Source organism: Eutrigla gurnardus (assembly GCF_963514095.1).
Source record: "Eutrigla gurnardus genome assembly, chromosome: 13".
In the NCBI taxonomy this organism is placed as follows: Eukaryota; Metazoa; Chordata; class Actinopteri; order Perciformes; family Triglidae; genus Eutrigla; species Eutrigla gurnardus.
Window position 1 is genome coordinate 8,090,541 of NC_139936.1, and position 19,461 is coordinate 8,110,001.

At 42.3% G+C, this 19,461-nt stretch overlaps 3 protein-coding genes across 4 annotated transcripts; 2 read left to right on the forward strand and 1 right to left on the reverse strand.

Annotated features, from left to right (window-relative positions):
• Positions 1 to 715: 715 nt before the first annotated feature.
• Positions 716 to 6,406, forward strand: LOC311023132 (D-amino-acid oxidase-like). Its single transcript, XM_084024805.1, has 12 exons — positions 716 to 847; positions 2,349 to 2,650; positions 3,352 to 3,547; positions 3,642 to 3,756; positions 4,072 to 4,148; positions 4,343 to 4,408; positions 4,729 to 4,783; positions 4,963 to 5,067; positions 5,145 to 5,227; positions 5,389 to 5,506; positions 5,727 to 5,825; positions 5,906 to 6,406. The coding sequence occupies exons 2-12, from the start codon at positions 2,455 to 2,457 to the stop codon at positions 6,029 to 6,031; spliced, it is 1,236 nt and encodes a 411-aa protein (XP_083880931.1). The 5' UTR covers positions 716 to 847; positions 2,349 to 2,454; the 3' UTR covers positions 6,032 to 6,406.
• A 770-nt stretch (positions 6,407 to 7,176) lies between these two features.
• Positions 7,177 to 13,221, reverse strand: svopa (SV2 related protein a). The gene is made up of 16 exons (XM_084024799.1): positions 13,065 to 13,221; positions 11,720 to 11,877; positions 11,396 to 11,481; positions 11,208 to 11,306; positions 10,673 to 10,744; positions 10,364 to 10,488; positions 10,209 to 10,272; positions 9,991 to 10,116; positions 9,775 to 9,903; positions 9,622 to 9,695; positions 9,430 to 9,506; positions 8,928 to 9,032; positions 8,436 to 8,547; positions 8,268 to 8,349; positions 8,039 to 8,128; positions 7,177 to 7,953 (listed from the first exon to the last, which is right to left on the reverse strand). The coding sequence occupies exons 1-16, from the start codon at positions 13,097 to 13,099 to the stop codon at positions 7,741 to 7,743; spliced, it is 1,647 nt and encodes a 548-aa protein (XP_083880925.1). The 5' UTR covers positions 13,100 to 13,221; the 3' UTR covers positions 7,177 to 7,740.
• A 671-nt stretch (positions 13,222 to 13,892) lies between these two features.
• usp30 (ubiquitin specific peptidase 30) lies at positions 13,893 to 19,376 on the forward strand. 2 transcript variants are annotated; one of them, XM_084024800.1, is made up of 13 exons: positions 13,893 to 14,002; positions 15,314 to 15,423; positions 15,524 to 15,697; positions 15,793 to 15,896; positions 16,001 to 16,099; positions 16,384 to 16,429; positions 16,514 to 16,608; positions 16,715 to 16,774; positions 16,883 to 16,969; positions 17,173 to 17,253; positions 17,445 to 17,667; positions 17,757 to 17,868; positions 18,025 to 19,376. In XM_084024800.1, exons 1-13 carry the CDS (start codon positions 13,932 to 13,934, stop codon positions 18,275 to 18,277), a joined length of 1,515 nt encoding a protein of 504 aa, XP_083880926.1. In that variant the 5' UTR covers positions 13,893 to 13,931; the 3' UTR covers positions 18,278 to 19,376. The 2 variants fall into 2 exon arrangements, with proteins under 2 accessions (XP_083880926.1, XP_083880927.1); XM_084024801.1 differs by lacking the exon at positions 13,893 to 14,002 and adding an exon at positions 14,061 to 14,277.
• Positions 19,377 to 19,461: the final 85 nt, after the last annotated feature.

Consider the following 19,461-nt stretch of genomic DNA (forward strand, 5'->3'; position numbering starts at 1 on the left):
TGAGAATAATATTCAAGGTAATACAATGCTGCAGCTGCTACGTGACAAGGCTAAACAGGACCAAGTGGGTACACATAATTACCTGCGTTACGCTCACTGTGGCTATAAATAATTACCGCCCGAACAGGGACTTGAACCCTGGACCCTCAGATTAAAAGTCTGATGCTCTACCGACTGAGCTATCCGGGCTCTGACAGCGCAGTGATCCTTAAATCAAAGGTTCGAAACCCGTGTGGGCCATGGCTGTCTTAAAATCATTGTCTTACCAAGCATAGACAAAAGGTCAAACAACAACAATGTCGATATTGAAGAGTCATACATAGTTGCTAGCATGGCTATAGACGCCTAATAAAAACGGCGTCTGTCTGTCATTGCCAGCTCTGTTAAAAATGGAGACTCGAAAATTTGAATTTTGGTGGAGGACAATGTTGACGTTCATTTTGGATAAAGGTGGAAACACTAAGGAAGAAAGAAAAACTGACGCCCGAACAGGGACTTGAACCCTGGACCCTCAGATTAAAAGTCTGATGCTCTACCGACTGAGCTATCCGGGCGCTCTGCAACGACGGAGTACCATATCATTTTTAAAACTAAACAGTTTCGGATGACTTGATGTATAATATGTACTGCAATGATACGAAAGGCGGAACAATTTTGATTCGACCACAGAGTTTAAATTAAAGAGAATGGTCATCTCCCTCCAAAACAACGACCACCATGGAATGGAGACTGCTGTGGCCTCAACGTTCTCGTCGGAGCCTTTAGAGCGGTACACACCAGCGGTAACGATCCGCCAGCTCTGATCGGAAGCAACCAAGACATCAGACGTTACCGTGAAGAATAAAGGGTGAACAAAACACGTTATTTGTGTAGTCTAATTGTTAAGACTGGCCCGCTAACTTAATAGCATTAGCAGTCAGCGTGAACAGTTTAACGTTGACTTTGCGTTCATAGTTGAAAGTAACGTTAACTGAAGATAAACAGCGGGAAGTGGAGAGCTACAAGGAAGGAAAGCCAGCAGACTTGTTATGTGATTATAGGTTTTCAAAGTGAGGCCACAGAGCAGAAAGGAGACGCAGAGGAAGATCCAGATAGTGAGCCTTTGACATACAAACAGTATGTCATACAAACAGTATGTCACCCAAAAGTGCTTTCGGTTTCGGTTCCAACCATAAGTGTGTAGTCTTGTGCTTGTCCCACCGTAATATCATAGACTACGAGCTACAAGGACCAAAACATACATTTTTTTGCATGAATAATAGTCCTCCGAGCTGGACGGAGAACATTGATCTCTATGCGCAGCCGGCAGCCGGGCGAGTGCGCAGGGACCGTCTGCAAATTGCAAGGCAAGAGCAAGACGCTGCAAACAAAAATCAATTACTCCACTTTTATACTGTACAGAGACTCCAAAATCACTACACACACCAAGGGTGTCCTTATGGTCATACAACAGCTGTTCTGTGCAATGCAGACTGAACGAACCCAAAAGCATATATATATATATATAAACATAGAGACCACCTGACCCTAATAAGAGGACGTTATGATGTGTCTTGGACATGTAGCTTGTCGGTTTTGTTATTTTAATTTCTGTCTTTATCTTCATCTCTCTCTCTCTCTCTCTCTCTCTCTCTCTCTCTCTCTCTCTCTCTCTCTCTCTCTCTCTCTCTAACATTTGCACCTAATAATAATTATAACAATAATAAATATAGCCGCAAGCGGCAATCTGCGGGTTCCAACCTCTTTCGCCCCAAACCGGCCAACCTGACCCTCAAGGAGACCCTTGATGTGTGCAGTGATTTTGGAGCTTCTGTACTATTACAGTGGTGTTATACGGTCCCTACGCACACGCCCGGCTGCCGGCTGCACATAGAGATCAATGTTCTCCGTTCAGCTCGGAGGATGGCTTATTTATATAAAAAACAAATCGGAGTTTTGGTCTTTGTAGCTCGTAGTCTGTGATATTACGGTGGGACAGAGGCATACTTTGTGTTTGAAAAACGTTTTACATCTGATTTATTGATCCCGGAAGTCCAACTCTGTGAATATCTTTCTAACTTTACCAAACTTCAAAATTATCTCGTTATCACTGGAAAACGGATCAAAATTATGTCGTTATCACTGGAAAACGGATCAAACGAGATAAGTTTGATCTGTTTAATAATTGATAATTTAATTGTGATAACGTATTACTGGAAAACGGAGGAAAATTATCTCGTTATCACGGGAAAACGGAGGAAATAAAAAGTATGTATGGATGACCTTTTAGGGCTTCCGTACTTTTAGGGCTTCCGTAAGAAAGTGTATTATGTGCCTTACTTTTGTTTTTTGTTTTACTTTCTCCACAGAAATCAAAGATCAGCAGGTGTAAAGTGTGTAAAGAAGCGCCACCGAGGAAGCCACGCATGAAAGGGTTTCCACGAAAAGCAAACACTAACATGAGAACGGAAAACAATGCTTGGAGGGTTTGCAAGACTGTGTGGTTGGCTAAAGAGTGGCAGACTCCGCCCCTCGCCTCTGTGGAAATCAGGGAGTGATTTGAGGTCGCGCTGGGAATGGCCGGTTGTTTATCGACTTCCCAGAACTCCTTCAGTGGAGGTCTTCTACCACTCCGAAGGTGCAGCTTCACTCCCGAAATCACACAGCTCCGGTAAGTTTTCCACGTCTGCGATTTCCTCCGAAATGCTTCTTCGCTAAACGAATGTCTATTTATACATCCTTTACCATTATATAACTGTTATCGAGAGTTTGAAAACACTTCTCCTCAGATCTCTACCACTACTACTTATTATTAACAACAACAACAATAATAACTGTCCAATCTTTTACAATCTCAATTAAATATCCATATATATTTGAATAAAATACAACATCTGGGTAATTCTCACGCTCATGGGTGGACTGGCAGTTGCCAGAAAGGCTGATTCACTCTTTGGCCACTGGAGAACGAAAACTAAATAGAATGGATCGGCCACTTTTGTGTGTGTGTGTGTGTGTGTGTGTGTGTGTGTGTGTGTGTGTGTGTGTGTGTGTGTGTGTGTGTGTGTGCGTGTGTGTGTGTGCGTGTGTGCGTGCGTGTGTGTGTGTGCGTGTGCGTGCGCGCTGCTGGTGCCATAAGCTCAGGTGAGCCTGATATTTGTAATCTTAAAGCAAATATGTTTCCTTCTTTTGATAAATGTACTTAATGCAATTTGCTTTGGACAAAAGCGTCTGCTAAATGACCTAAATGTAAATGTAATGCAAATAACGCCCGCCCTTCTGAAATTGGGCAGGTGAGGGATGGGATTGCCAGGGCCAGATTCCGGTCCCGGTCCGCCCCTGCTCACACTGTTGTGTCTCGTGTGAATCCAGACATGCGGGTTGCCGTGATTGGAGCTGGAGTCATCGGACTGTCAACAGCTCAGAGCATCTACGAGCAGTATCACTCCACCGTCCGGCCACTGACCATTGAGGTGTACGCAGACCGGTTCACTCCACTGACCACTAGTGATGGAGCCGCCGGCTTCTGGCAGCCATATCTCTACGATAAGGGCAACATCCAGGAGACGTAAGAGCATTCTCCTTAAGTCTCTTGAGTCTCCACTTTATCTGTCAAAAAATGGCCAAAATGGTGATGCTGTGTTTTTTTCCCCCACATTTAGAAAATGGAATAAAGAAACATTTGACTATTTGCTGAGCCAGCTTAGTTCAGCTGAGTCCATCCAAATGGGTATATTCCTTCAGTCTGGCTACAACCTTTGCACTGAACCATCTCCGGTGAGTAGTGTCCTTGGAGTCAATACGGCCTCAACGATACGATGTGAGAACCTTTTTCAACTAAGAGCACTCGAATGTAAACTCGTATGTTTCCCATTCAACTCCAATATCTACCATGACACAGTCCATTAAAATGCAGCCTGAGTTTGTTCCACCACACAAAGACGGAGGCTTGCTTTGGTTGGAAAACCGTAATAGAGAGGCCTCCCCGGGGATTGGGTTTTAATTGGGGTTCTGTATTGTGACAGGAAATGAATCCAGCCAGGACACGTTCAGGACATAAAGGATGTAATCTTGACTCGTTTTTGATTGCAGGATCCCTCATTTAAAGATACTGTCCTGGGCTTCAGACAGCTCACTGACCGAGAACTGCAGCTGTTCCCCGGATACAAGTAGGTGTCGTTCTCAAACTGCCATGAAAACAAAGACTATTTAGTTGGTTAGTTGTTAATATGATACTCAGTCCAAGTGCATCATTGATGTTTAGAAAATCTATTTGTTTTTTATCTTAGGAATCAATATATTGTGTGGTTCCCAATAAAAGTTACAGATATTTATGATTGCCCGTCTCTTCTAATGTGTCCAGTCATGGGTGGTTCAACACTGCTCTCATGGTGGAAGGTAAATCCTACTTACCTTGGCTGATGGATTGGTGAGTGATTTCTTCGTCCTGAGTTATACCGTAGCTGTAGCTGTTTGCGACATCATTTACTACACAATAAAAAGCTGGAAGGAAGCACCTTATCGCTGTCATCGCTCAGTGTTATCTTGCACGTAAATCTGTTCAACACGTCGTGTCTGAAATTGTTAACCATTTACTGAGTTTACAATTTTGTCGTGCAAAAACTACATTGTCCTTGTTCCATGTGTGCTCTGTAGATGTAGACGAGTGAACAACTGAGTAGTTTCAGTTTAACAGAATTTTTAAAAAGTTCTTCTCATAATATGCATCTGATGTTGTGTCATTCTCAGGTTGAAGAAAAGGGGTGTGAAATTTTATCACAGGAAAATAGGATCCTTCAATGAGGTTAATAATGGCTTTTCAATATCATATTTGCATATGTATTTTTTGATTCTCTACTGTTAATCTTTATTAATCATTTTAAGAATGCTTTTTATGTGGAGTCTGTAATATAATAGCCAGAATGCTGTATTTACTTCCAGAAATGTTACTATATGTTACTTCTCACGCTTCCCTTTATTAAGCTGGCAGAAACTGGAGCAGATGTGATAATAAACTGCACTGGGATGAGATCCGGAGATCTCCAGCCAGACCCTGATCTCATACCAGGTCGTGGTCAGATATTGAAGGTGAGAGCGATGATATAACCAGCTGTTAAGGAAACATGGAAATAGTGGCTGAATCTGTTTATTCCTTTGTGTTTTAGGTGGATGCTCCGTGGCTGAAGCATTGGATTCTTACCCACAACCATGAAGCAGGAGTCTACAATTCACCATACATCATTCCTGGGTAGCTCTAGAGACACACGAACATCTCCCGTAGTGGATTTATGTATCATACATGTAATGCATGTTGCCATGTTGTTTTTCCCACAGAGAGTTTCTGATGAGATGACAGAGTTTGTTTTTTTTTGTAGCCAGAAAGCCAACGTTGTTTTTCTGCGTCTGCAGGAGTCGTCTCGTGACGGTCGGGGGCATTTTCCAGTTGGGTAACTGGAGTGAACAGAACAGCTCCGTTGACCATAAAACAATCTGGGAAGGAGCTTGCCAGCTCGAGCCGAGTCTCAAGGTGAGATGGTATAATAAATATTTGCCAAAGCCCATAAAAAGACCTCTTATCTCAACTGTTATAAATAATTTACAATGAGTGTGAAGAGCTAAAGTATTCAAATGTTTATTCATGTAATTAATTTAAGTCCTCAAACTTGTTAGTGGCAAGGAACAATTTGATTTCTCGACAAAATGTCAAGCTTGAGAACTGCTTATTTCCTTGTTGTTACTAACGCCAGCATGCCAGGATCGTAGATGACTGGTCCGGCCTCAGGCCTGTTCGCAGCAAAGTCCGCCTGGAGAGGGAGACCATACCGTCCGGTGCAACTACAGTGGAGGTAAGCTCTTAACAGCACAGCAGTTCTTTAAATAGGAACGTTGGTCATTCTACATCTAAAATATGGTGGCTCCGATTCAGGTGATACACAACTACGGCCATGGAGGTTTTGGGCTCACCATCCACCGAGGCTGCGCTCAGGAGGCAGCGAGGCTCTTCGGTCAGATTGTGGAACAAAAAGGCAAAGGTCCGAAAGCCCGCTTGTAAATCTGGAGTGATGGATGCACTTCCAAATTTCAATGTCAGTGCCTTGTATCCCGTACTGCACACGCTGCTCTGGTTAGTCACTAACATTCAGAGCAAACATGTGTTCAGTATTATATACATTTGTGGTAATTTGCACTACTTTTAAACCAACTTGTGTGTAACCTTAAAAAGGAGACAAGTAAAGTTTTCATCTTTTACAAATGGACACATGGCTCATTCATGTGTTACAAACACCAAGGTTTGGGTCATTTAAATAAGTATATAAAGTGTATAAATCTTTTATAATATTTACAATAAAAAAGTACACAAACTTACTGAAAATGATTCTCACTGATAAAATCATGTTGTTGGGTAATAAATAACCAATTGAATCCACTTCTCTTTTTGAAAGATTATTTACTATAGTATCATACACATTTACATCCAGTGCATTGACAATAATCTGTGCACACAGACACATTAATGCAGCACTATATCTCAAACACTGGTAGGTAAAGAGTCAGCTTGCTTGACATGTATTAGTGAATCTTTTATTCTTTTTTAAACAAATTTTTGCTCACTGACTGGGCAGAATCCGTCTCCACTTCACCCTTATTACAAGCAAAGACAACAACTAAACCAGGTATCGTTACACTATTTACAGAAAGACAGAATGTAACCTGCTAAATGGTTGTGTAGGTCTACGTGTGCACAGCCGCAGAGTAGAGCGAAAAGACGCAGCATTTATAGAACCTAACACCATATACTTGTGTCAGTGTCACTTTTTTAAATCACGTTACTCTCACAAACTTGGGTGATGAAAGTACTCGGATTGAGATTTACGTCTACGTTCATGTTGACAGCATGTGTGGACTCAGACTCCAGTTGTGCTATAATTATGGCATTTCTTCAACTGTATGGTGCCTCTGAGGTTATTTTGCTCTAAAGAAGGCTTCGGCACATTTTAAGATTGTTTTAAAATAAAACAGCCACATAAAATATGCAATTATTGTCCACGTTGAAATGTGAAATAACACTGACACGAGAAAAAAAAAATTAACATATTGATGTGATGTACTGTGCAGTAGATCCTTTCACTGCCTTGACACAAGTGAATCTAAAATGAAGTAACCCTAGACCTCATTTCATCTAATGATCTGTTGATTTGACAATGTGGAACTGTTCCTCAATCCGGCAATACACATTTTTTTATAAAATGTGTTTTTTTTTTTTTAACAGACTATCATCTGTGTCCAGTATGCTAACAGACGCAGGTTTTTGAAAAGGAGTTAACAGGTAGTTTTAAGGCTCTTTGAAAACAAGATGGTTATTATAACACTTTCACCCTCTTCATTCTCTTTTGCTTCCCTTTGCTTTAGAAAAGGAGGATTCAAATACTTTGCTTGAAGTATTTGAATTCTCACTTTTCCATGTTTCACATGTCGTCCACCATTTCTTTTATCAATCACCACTCTAGTTCATTTGGTCTTTCCAGTCACCCTGTGTGCGGTTATTCAGTGGCAAAATTATGACAGCAATGGTGTTTGGAAACTGTATATTACAATATATAATGTTGTGCTGCTTGGCTCTGTGAAGCCACCGTAGCTGAAGAGTCATAGGATGGGACTGGAGATGGACACCGAAAGCTGATCCAGCTTTATTTTCGCCTCTCCTTGCCTCTTTTCCTCACTGTGGTCGCCCCTCTCAGTTGCGCTCCAGCCAGTGTGTCCTCAGCCCTGGGACGCGGAGCTGGAGGGAGGGATTCCCCCTGAGCTTTGGGAGGAGGCCCGGCCCACCATCTCCTGGCCCCACTCCCGGTGGCTGGACTCCTGCAGGCCCCGACCTGTTGTCTCTATCGGCAGTGCACAGGAGGCGATGGCGGCTAGGAGACAGCAGCAGCAGTAGACGGAAAGAGCCAGGTACACCGATGACTCCAACATCACCTGCAGGAGGAAGCACAGGGATGAAAAAATGAGCATCTTCCTTGTGTTTAAAGGTTAAACGAGAAGGCTGATAGAAGGGTTTTACCTGTGCAACAAAAGGTGTGATGAGTGCACCAACCCTGGCCATTCCACTGCTCATTCCCAGACCTAAAGCCCTGGTTGCTGTTGGGTACACCTGCAGGGTTTCAGAGAATACTGAGTAGGCTGCCCTGATGCTCCATTTGCCCAGCTATTGATTGGCTCTGAGCTCGACTAGTAACTGAACTAATCTTGTTTGTAATCTAAAAATACAGCCCTGTGGTTGGATATGTTACCTCTGGAGTGTACACATAAGCAGCCTGGAATCCTCCTGCGATGAAAGCTCTGGCGATGAATATCAACACCGTCATGGATGCTCTGCAACGGAGAAACCAGTCATGCTGGACGAACGGTGGAGCCACGATATCACGTTTAACATGCTCATCAGTATCTCTGCAGCTCACCTCCCGACACAGCCGTAAAGCGGGATTATGCACATGGAGAAGACGAAGAAACACAGCGCCATGGTCTTCCTTCTGCCCAATCGATCAATGGCCCACAGTGTCACCAGCAGTCCTAGACGGTGCAGAATTCCAGGTTTGTAAAATATAATAATCCGGTTTGTATATTCATTTACAGAGCAGAAATTACACAGATTCATGTATGCTTTTACTTATTACTGTGACATTTTGACACATCAGGTTAGCCAGGAGTTTGCCAACAATTCATTCATTAATTATTAACTCCTTTTCAACGCTTTATTATCATTATTATATTAATGATTAACTTGTTCTACTTAAGTGCTTTTTCCTGTGTTATTGGCCTGTTCCTGAGATACACTGAAGTAATGTAGTAACAGTTGTAATCATGGAATAATATTTAGCATTATCATAATTACCTTTTTAATGCCAAGAAATAATGTCACACACACACACACAGAATGAACTGATGTGCACCTGGGAATTCAGATAAAGTGGTCCACAACAGGTCTTTGTAGTCGTCAGAGTTCAGATATTTACACTCCAAGTTGCATCGCAGCTCCCTCTTGTTCCCTTTGGACACTAGAGGGAGATAAAGAGATGAAAACAACAGTACACACCCACCACTGGCTTCATCTATGATTTTGCAAAACATGTACAGATGTAGAGAGACCTTTTTCATAGCAGACATTTTGTTTTGGCATAATAGGAAAATCACAGGTGTAACCACTTAACATTACCAATGGCTCTGTTCCCTTACGTGTTATAGTAGCCTGTCGTTAATGTTATCAGTTACACTTTTGTGCCTCCTGCTGAAACGAGTAAAATGTTGGCCAAGAAACCACATTCATGTCCTGGAAGACATTTGTTTTCTAGTTCAACACACTGAACTACAAAGTCTCTCTAATCACTGTAGCAAATGAACTGTGTGTGTGTGTGTGGGTGTGTGTGTGTCCTTGAGTGTGTGTAGGCTGCTTACTTCCACATGCACCTCCCTCCTGAAACAGCTCTGTAGTGAGCAGCACCAGCCCGTAGTAAGAGAAGGCATTCGCGAACCTGAGGATGGAAACGGTACGAAACGATGGTGTTGAGAAACTACAAATGAATAATTGGAGAATTTTAAAGAAAAGGAAATGTATGAGTGTTTGTTTTTGTCATTCGCTGCATTTACCAAATGAACCACAGCAGAACTGTGGTCCAGCGAAAGTGAGATGAAAATAAGTCTTGAATCTTTCCACGCTCCTCCTAATTAAAAAACAAAACAAACGCATACATTAATAATAATAATACATATTTTTTCGGTTCTGCAGAAACTGCCTTTCACCTGTCTGGCAGCGACGAGTTTTCCCAGTGGCATAGGTGCTCCGTTCTCCGTAGCGATGCGCTTCAATGTGGCCAGAGCTTTTTCCTGGTTCCCTGTCAGCACGTCGTACCGAGCGCTCTCTGGCAGCCACTGTTCCCACCCCACCAAAAAAAACACTGTCATTTGTTATCATCGCACACTTGCAGAACATCTGAAGACTGATAACATCATACTCACGAAACACAGGATGGAGAAGATGAAGAGAGGAATGGTGGAAAGGCCAAGCAGCCAACGCCAGCCCAGAGTGGGCATCACCAGGATCGCGAGGAGGACCTCAAACACAGTGCCCAGCGCCCAAAAGATCTGCAAGGAGCATTTCAGTGCTGTGCAGTTATGGCTGCATGTTTTGTCATTGCTGTACCGTTAAGTCTGAATGATAAGATGATAGTCCATACCTCAATCAGCAAGATGCATGTGGCTCTGGACTTCATGGGCAGAAACTCAGCATACAGTGTCACTCTTATTAGGAAGAATATTTCACAGTTAATCCAAACTCACATCGTTAATAATTAAAGCGTCGTTTTTAAAAAGATGGATGAGGGTTACTCACGACTGTGGGGCTCCTCCGATACCAAAGCCCACCAGCGCACGAAGGACGAGGATCCACCCATAAATAGGTGCAAATGCACTCAACACACCATAGAACATAGTCCACAGCACACTCATCTTGAGACCCTGTGTGTGCATACAATCAAAACCCAACAAGCTGCTGAATAAAGTGTGGTGGTCTGATTAGGCTCAGCAACACGGCACAAAAAAACCCAAACTAAACTTCCAATGCCTATAAGTTTGGTAAAGTTTAAGGGAAACGGAAATATAACTCCTCACCACGTCAAACACAGGCTTTATTAGAACTTACTGTCTTTCTGCCGAATTTGTCGGATATGTTCCCCCAAAGAGAAGAGCTGATCATCATCCCAATGAACACTGCCTGCATCAATTACAAACATCATGTTAATGGCACTGCAGCAGCTTAAAGGCACCTAGCTGTTATTATGCACATCCTGTCAGGTTTACTAAGTGAAGTCTGCACTGAAGTTTTTTTTGTTTTGGCGTGAGCCACTAGAAGTCACTAAATGTGCAGATTTATCCTTTAATGAAAGTTGCATGAATTACATCTCAATTAAGTGATGCTATTAAAAAGATGTGCCATTCATGGCTTCTTATGTTATACCTTTAGTCAAATCTACTGCATAATATGCTTTTGATGGTCATTAAAATCATAATATTGCAACACATACAGTATCTAATGGCATTAGACACATTACGGTTTTCACGTGGCTGTCACTGCTCAATAAAAGCACTTAAAACAATCCCTAAACACTTAACAAATAACTATGAAGACATATAGCGATGCAAGCAGGAGCACTTTACAGACATTAGAGTGCCATTACCGATGTAAGAAGTGCCACCTGGAGGCTGGGCAGCCTCCATTCACAGTGAAGCTGTGGGGCTAAGATGCTGAGGATCATCATCTCCATAGCATCTGCCATCTGGGCAAACAGGAGACACATATTGTAATATGCACACACATACACAGCACCTGAAATAGCCTGTTTTTTAAATAAAGAGCAGCTCTCACCCAGGCCAGACCAGTGAGGATGGAGAGCTTCCACTGAAAGGTCCCAAAGCCGATGGCCTCTACGGCATCTTCTACCATGAAGGTGTCTGAGGGAATGAGAAAGTATTTAAAGCCCTATTCAGGAAATGAGCAGACAAAGCTTCTCTGAACAGTAAGATGCTATTATTTTATACACAAGCTTGTACTTTTGAGAAAGTTCACTCTAGATCTTGGAAGCCCATATAGATGGATGTTACTTGACTGAAATCATGTTATTTCAGGGGAGTGAATAGGAGTTTATTATGACAGACAGGGTGTGTATAATGGAGCCCTGTCATACCGTACCATCAGTTGGATTGGCAAACTCCCGAGGAACTGGAGCTCCGTCTGTAAGCGCCACAGACTCCAGATCAGTCTGCTCCGCAATCCTGACAACCTGTTCTCTGTTCTCGCCATCGTCCTCGGAGCGTGTGCTCTCACCTGTGCGACGGAATCGGACGACACTGCAACAAAACCATTAAATGAATTGTTTTAAAAGCCCATGAGGATTGACATCTCCACAATAATAAGTCTGTTCGGGGGACTTCCAGAAGATTAGTACCAGGGCAAAGCTGAGTGCAAATGAGAGTTGGGAGGCTGTTGCCGTGGTGATGGGAGCCTTTTCTGGCTGTGATTTTTTTTTTAAATGGGTGGCAATATCGTCCTATGGAAGAAACACATCAGGCCAACCGACAGCTCTGAACACTACACTTTACTGCTCGGCAAGCTTACAAAGCCTAAATACCCAGAGATATGCATGTTCGCTACAGATGAAGGTATAATCTTCTCCAACATGTAGATAATAGACGGTTCATTAAGGATGAGACACCATAAGAGAACTCTGAGAGTGCCAATGACATCTTAATCACTGTAATTGTATAGCATCGCCTTGCAATGGGAAGTATCGGTGATGCAGATGGGATTGTAAGATCCAGAAGTGTACGTCTTGTACTGTAAAACACTGTAATTTCCATTTTCAAGCTCTTTAGAGAGAAATAAGTGACCACACATCCAGCAATACGGTAACAAACCTTTGAATCTCTCTTTCTTTTCTTTTACTGAATGGAATATTTTTGTAATGGATGCTTTTCTAATTTCGATATTCACCTATCTTTAAATTTTTATTTAATTCTTGTCAGGAGACTAGGCTGCATATCGTTATTTTACTGTATGTCTTTGAGGAATCCCTGATGACGGTCACGCTAGACTGCTACGAGCCAGCCTTTAGCTTAATGCACGGCAGAGGTTAAAATAAATCACGGCATGAAAGCAAACAACAACAAAGTTATGGCGAAAAACTGAATGAGCTTAGCAAACCTGCTTCCAATCCTCTGAATGAATGAATAGTCTAATTGGGAAATAGTCGTTATATAGCTTACGACTGTAATTAAACTGCACCGTCAGCTGACTGTTTCTGATGCTTAGTTATTTTTTATGTTACCCTCAATGTGGAGCATTTCTATGCATTATAACCGGATACATGTCGTTGTTGAAAGAAGGGTCCTTTTGAGGAACGTCGGGCTATATATGGTCCTATAATCAAACATGCCAGGCTGTCAGAGGGCGAACACGCTGTCACGGTTCAAGGAAATGGACCGAATAAAACCAAAAAGGCGTCAATTATAGTAACAACAGATTGCAGTCTACTCACGGCAGCTGTCTCAGTTGGAACAGATCATCGTCCATTTTGGTGTTTACTGGCTCTGTTTGGCCCTCATCGCCGTTTACATTATCACGACGAGCAGCGATTTCAGCACCGAGGAGAGCTACCTGCTCCGGGTTGTCCGCCGGCAGCCAATGAGAAGCGCCCTGCGCGAGTCACCGCACGAGACACATATGGAGGGGAGAGTGGTTGGACCAGTGAGTCCTCCACGTGACCAATCACTTATTATGCACTTGATGAACAGCGGTAGTGAGTAGGCTGAGGTGATGGGAATGAAGATCATTAAGGTAAAGACGATATATATAAAACAATATTATTAAATACAATATAAATACGCTAGAAAATAAATAATAAATAAAACGAACATGATCAATTCTGATTGGATGTTAACAACTGTGAACCAAAATCTACAGTGTGTTTTGTATTATGTACTGGAATCATCAGAATACTAATTATGAAAAAGGTTTTATTGTTGTAACGATTTTTTTTTTCTTGAAAAAATGTGTTTTGGGCTTGTGGTTCTTGTTTTTTTTAAGCATTTCAAACAGTAGAAAGACATCTCTACACAGATATTTATGGAAAAATATCTCTATATATCTTCCCAAACCGTGAGAGAGAGAAAACAAAAATAAACCAGACGCTTCTTTAAAGAGGGAACAATTCATCAACTGGTTCAACTTTGATATATATCCGCTTGAGAGTTTTGTAGCTATGAATAATTCACATGACTTCAGAAATGTGCGCAACAAACGTTTAAGTGGTCGGACTGTAAACTGTGAGCACATCGGTACGCCCTCCCCGTGGGTCCGTCCTGAAACATGTCATCAAAGACGGGAGTTCCGCAATGATAGCAGGATGTTGTGGTGCAGACCAGAAAGCTCCGATAAGCTTGTTGGGGAGTTCCTTGGCACTGGACACGCAGTCAGGTAAAAGCTCTCCGCCGAGGCTTATTCTGGGTGCACGGGGTCAGGAGTAAAGTGGGTCATGACTCCCGGGTACGTTGCACCCAAAGGTGTAGCATGCGCAGACAAGGATAGCAAACGGGACACCGAGTCCGTGACTTGTTTCTGTTTCAAAAACCTTCTAACGGGGACGAGCAGCGATGAGAAGTGTTACCTTTAAGTCAAGATAGACAGTTAATGGATGTTTATCAATGGAGGCCAGTTAGTACGCCGACGGCACCCTAACCTCCGCGTTGTTGGTAAGTTAGCCTAAGCGCTAAAGCTAACCACCTCTTTTACTGTACTTGTGCTAATAGTGGTGTTAGTTGGTTCGTGGTTACACGTTGGTGACGTATGGTTAGTATCGTTAACGTTACTAACTTTATAATGTCACGAAGAGGCTGCACACATAACGCAACTAACAATAAATAACATTTAAGATAACTCCCTGATAGACACTAGCAGATGTGGCTAGGCAACTAGAGGCTTTGGTTGAGCTGAAGTTGCGTCGTGTCTGGTTCTACCAGACATAAACGGCTCAAAGGTTAATGGGTCATTAAGTTTGCATTACGGTGAAGTCACGTGTTGTTTAGTCTGTGTCTTCAAGAGCATATGGAATCGTGATGGACTGAATAAGACAACTCGGTGACATCTATCTACTACATACTGAACCGAGGAAAGGCCAAACAAACAGCTGCCAGCTTGTTGTATGCATTGCGTGGAAACTAATGCAGTCCAATATAACAGCCCTGCAACACATCATACATACATGAGTGGTATCATGTTGAGGTTTTGCAGAAACTGTTTTGGAGAGGCGTTGACTCGTGGTTTTGTGCAGTTTGTATTGGTTTTGGCTAAAGGGACCCTAAAAACGTTGAAGTCGAGGTCTGAAGTCACGCAGAATAGTCTCTGTTTATGTAGCTATTTCTTGTCGTACTGCTACTTAATATGCATTTTCTGTTTGAGAGTCAGGGTAGCATGCAGACACATAAAAGAAAGCATTTGTTGAATAAAAGATGATATAAAACAATGTCAACAGGAACCTGTCGTCCACAAGAACCATATCCATCTTAATCCTGCAAAAGAAAAACACTGGCATTTATTAATAAACAAAAATGGATATAAGTCTCATTATTGTTTGATGTATGAAAATGTATATTTACCTGTAACCATCATGCCTTGCTGCCTCTCCTATTGTTTATACCTGCCATTTCTTTCTCTTTTTTTTTTACTCCTCTATCCAAACCATCTGCTGTGCTTCATTAACATACCTGTACATAACTGTTGTCTTTTCAGAAACAAGATGATAAAAAACTGGGGTGTCATCGGAGGGATTGCTGCTGCGATTGCAGCTGGAGTATACGTGCTGTGGGGCCCAATTACAGACAGAAGGAAGAGAAAGAGAGGTAAAAAAAAAAATCACTATGGCAACGTGATGTGCACAGATTAGATGTAGGGCCCTGATTGTGAAGGCAGTTACTGACAATTACTCATGTTTCCTTTCAGGTATGGTTCCTGGTTTGTTGAACTTAGGCAACACCTGCTTCCTGAACTCTTTGCTTCAGGGTTTGGCAGCATGTCCGTCCTTCATCAGGTGGCTGGAGACGTTTTCAGGTTCTCCTACGATCCAGTCATGCAAAGACAACCAGCTGTCTGTGACACTGCTTCAGCTTCTCAATGGTATATAAAACTGCGATAAGTCACCAGAGTGTAGTGGAATTGCAGCGTTCGTTCATATTTGCTGACCAGGATGATGCCTGTTTCTCCAATGCTAGCTCTGTCCCGTGATGAGCCTGGGGACGAAGATGTACTGGATGCTGGCTGCCTCCTGGATGTTCTCAGACTGTACCGGTGGCACATCAGTTCATTTGAAGAGCAGGTAGTCCATAATGCTGTTGAGTGGTATGTTTTGAGACTTCTGTATATAATGTTTCCGGCAGTGTTTTATTTTGAGCCGTAAAAGTTGTTTGTCTGTGTTCTCAGGATGCACATGAACTTTTTCATGTCCTCACATCTTCTCTGGAGGAGGAGCGGGATCGTCAACCTAAAGTCGCTCACTTGTTTGACATGCAGTCCCTCGAGGCAAGTCATCATCTCCCGTATTGTATTGTCTGACCACAATTATTTCTTCTATGCCGGCACCTCCATTATACTCTCTATACTCAGTTAATTCAGTACTTTGGATTACACGTGCAGTCTGGAGGGACGTTTTGCACCTTTTTAACCCAGACTCTGCCTCCTACAACACTTGAAATCAGAGTAAATCTCATTATCTGAACTCGAGCCAGTGTTGTAGGAGTGTCAAAAATGACAAATCTGGTACTGCACTCCCAGTTATTTGTACCCATGTGTTTGTTTTATAACAGAGCCTCCCTGATCAAGATGAGAAAACTATGACCTGCAGAAGTCGAGGTAAGGACACAAAGAAATTACGAGCCTAGAATATCAAACCTCAGAAGGAATATATTTCATCTGTAGTCATTTTTCATTTCGCAGCCCCTATTCATCCAATACCAAGTCCTTGGAAGTCTCGGCATCCTTTTCATGGTCGTTTAACAAGCAATATGTCATGCAAGCGCTGTGAACAACAAGTGAGTTTGTTTTATTTGGACAAAGATATGATTAGCAAACTAGTTTGTGTCATTTGACTTTGTACTTTCCTGAGGTGATTTATACCTCTGCTTTGCTTTTGGTTAGAGTCCAGTGCGGTACGATTCATTTGAAAGCCTCTCCCTCTCCATTCCTTTACCTCAGTGGGTAAGCAAAGATGTCAGGAGCATGTGAAAGTGAAAAGTTATCATAGCAATACTTAATATACCTGTTTGTAGTTCTGTTTGTCGTAATTTGATCTGTGTTTGTCCTCAGGGTCGACCTATCTCTCTAGATCATTGTCTTCAGCATTTCATCTCCTCTGAAACTATCAAAGAAGTGGAGTGTGAAAACTGCACCAAGGTACATTCACTGCAGTATCTATCTTGCCATATTCTGGTCTGGTTTTCAACATGTAATTCACAGTAAACACTTGTGACAAAACTAGCATCAAGCTGCTTCCATTTGTATTCATATGACTGGTATGTTTTACGCTGGAAATGCCTTCACGTTTCTTTACAAAGACATTCTGCTGATTATGTTTGCTTTCTCTTTGGGTTAATCAGCTTCAACAAGACTCCACAGTAAATGGACAATTTCTGCAAAGTCAGAGGACAACGTTTGTTAAACAGCTAAAACTGGGAAAGGTAACTGTCATTTATATTTATCATTATCATGTCACTATTAGCTGATTATGAATTACCTAAGATGTCAATCACTCGTTAGAAGTAAATGTTAGGTAGATCCAAACTTGCTCTTATTTCTTAATGAGAGATGTTTTAAATGTTATGTACTGTTTTGTCCTATTGCTGTCTTAATGTGTTCGTCCCTCTGCTAGCTCCCCCAGTGCCTCTGCATCCACTTACAAAGACTGACGTGGTCCAGTGAAGGAACCCCCCTCAAAAGACAGGAGCATGTGCAGTTCACAGAGTATCTGTCGATGGACCGCTACAAACACTATGCTTCCACACAAAGAAGCCAGCGGTTCAAACGGGCCCTGAACCCCATGAAGGCAGAAAGTTCAGATGATTCCATGGAAAAGCCGTCTGTGAATGGCACCGGTATGCTTTTTAAACTCAGTAATATCATCCTGCTTCACATTCTGTTTTTTTTTTGTGTGTGATTATGTTTGTTTCGTTTTGTTTTCCAGAAGCAGAGCATCGTAACAACAACAACAAACCGTTCTCCAACGGAACATGTTCGTCTGTACTTCTACAGTCTCCTGGTGTGAACGCACAGCTCAGTTTCACATATGACTACAGGTAAACTTAATGTCAAGGTGCAACAGCACAAGGAACTCATGCAGATCAAGCTATTCAGTGGTGGTAATCGAAGCCAAACGTTTGGTTGGTCTTTCCTTTATTTGGCACCCATCTATGTCCTGGCATGTCTTCTGATCGTCGCGTGTTTCCTTCCAGTTCCACCGAGTACCTGTTCCAACTCACGGCTGTGCTGGTTCATCACGGTGATATGCACTCGGGACATTTCATCACGTACCGCCGCAGCCCTTCCTCACCTCACACCTCTTCATCCTACAGCTCCCAGTGGCTTTGGGTGTCGGACGACTCGGTACGGAAAGCCAGCCAGCACGAGGTGCTGTCTTCTAACGCCTACATGCTCTTCTACGAGAGAGTCCGGAGACTAAACCTCGCTCTGCGCTCAGAGGAGTAACGCGAAGCTCTCGATCTCACAGCCCGACTTCTGCCTTTCCAGTCAAACGGCCACAGCTGTATGTGCCAGTTACAATGTGGTTACCAACAGGTGGATCATGACTTTGTGACGATGAGACCAGAGAGGAATGCCATCCTAGAGTTACTACATGTTGAACGTTGTTGAATGGTGAGTGGACACTTTGCCTGCTGCTCTGATCCAGAGAAGGAAGCTCTCAATCCCAAAGATTATGGACCTGCAGGATTTTTAATCAAATATATTTGATCATATAAACACGTAACAGTTTCTGTCATGCAGTATTCTGGCTTCTATGGGACAAAAAAACGGGAACACTTACCAAGATAGTGCACACTATTGGCCTGCAACTCATTGTTCATGTGTCAATCTTAAGTTGACTAAACTCTGTGGCATGTTTATTAATGCTGTAGTGTTTGGTGTTCAGTTGGAACACAATATAGTTTAAGGTATTCCTGTTATTTTGTCCACTGCCTGTACATTACAGACACACACAGAAATAGCCGATTAGGGATTCTTGGATGTTACTTAGAAGTTGTTGCATTTCATGAAGTCAAATAGGTAGAACTTCCCTAACTCTGGTTCTCCATCGTCTAATCTAATTTGCATAATCATTCCCAGCCGTGTATGTCAATTATTGGAATTAATGTTTCAATTGACATTGTTCATAAGCAGTTGAATTTGATATTTTTCTATGTTTCCAATAATCCTTACACTGTCGTGATTTGCAGAGTTGAGGTTAAAGTGCCATGTTGTCTTTAATGCTCAAGCCACGTGTGAACTCGCAGTATGATGCATCAGAGCCATTGGGAATGGTGTTTATGTTAAATCAGATTATTAACAATGATCTGCTCTCTCCTAATAAAGCAACAGTTTGACTGCAGGATTTTTGGCAGGTTATGCTGAACATTTCTAATTCTGTGTTGCTGCCGTCGCTCCTCCCAAAATCATTAAGTCAAATATGAGAAATGGCCTGGTGCAAAACTCTTCGTTAATGTTTGCGATTTGCACTTTTCATGTGAGATTGTGTGTATTTTTGTGCAATCTGTAAAGGTGATTGTTTTCAGGTATTAAAAATAAAAAAATAAGAGTTTAGAGGGGTTTTTTTTAAGCAAGATAAGTATTTGCTACTTTTGAGACAACAGATATTGTGTGACAGCAGACATGCC

Coding starts and splice junctions, on each gene's coding strand:
- LOC311023132 (XM_084024805.1), top strand. CDS start 2,455: ATGCTTGGAGGGTTTGCAAGACTGTGTGGTTGGCTAAAGAGTGGCAGA. Junction 4,409..4,728: donor TTACCTTGGCTGATGGATTG/GTGAGTGATTTC, acceptor TGTCATTCTCAG/GTTGAAGAAAAGGGGTGTGA. Junction 5,507..5,726: donor AGCTCGAGCCGAGTCTCAAG/GTGAGATGGTAT, acceptor TACTAACGCCAG/CATGCCAGGATCGTAGATGA.
- svopa (XM_084024799.1), bottom strand. CDS start 13,099: ATGGACGATGATCTGTTCCAACTGAGACAGCTGCC. Junction 9,507..9,621: donor GTTCTGCTGTGGTTCATTTG/GTAAATGCAGCG, acceptor TTCCATCCTCAG/GTTCGCGAATGCCTTCTCTT. Junction 8,129..8,267: donor CTTATGTGTACACTCCAGAG/GTAACATATCCA, acceptor GAAACCCTGCAG/GTGTACCCAACAGCAACCAG.
- usp30 (XM_084024800.1), top strand. CDS start 13,932: ATGTTGTGGTGCAGACCAGAAAGCTCCGATAAGCTTGTTGGGGAGTTC. Junction 16,430..16,513: donor TATGACCTGCAGAAGTCGAG/GTAAGGACACAA, acceptor TTCATTTCGCAG/CCCCTATTCATCCAATACCA. Junction 17,668..17,756: donor GCCGTCTGTGAATGGCACCG/GTATGCTTTTTA, acceptor TTTGTTTTCCAG/AAGCAGAGCATCGTAACAAC.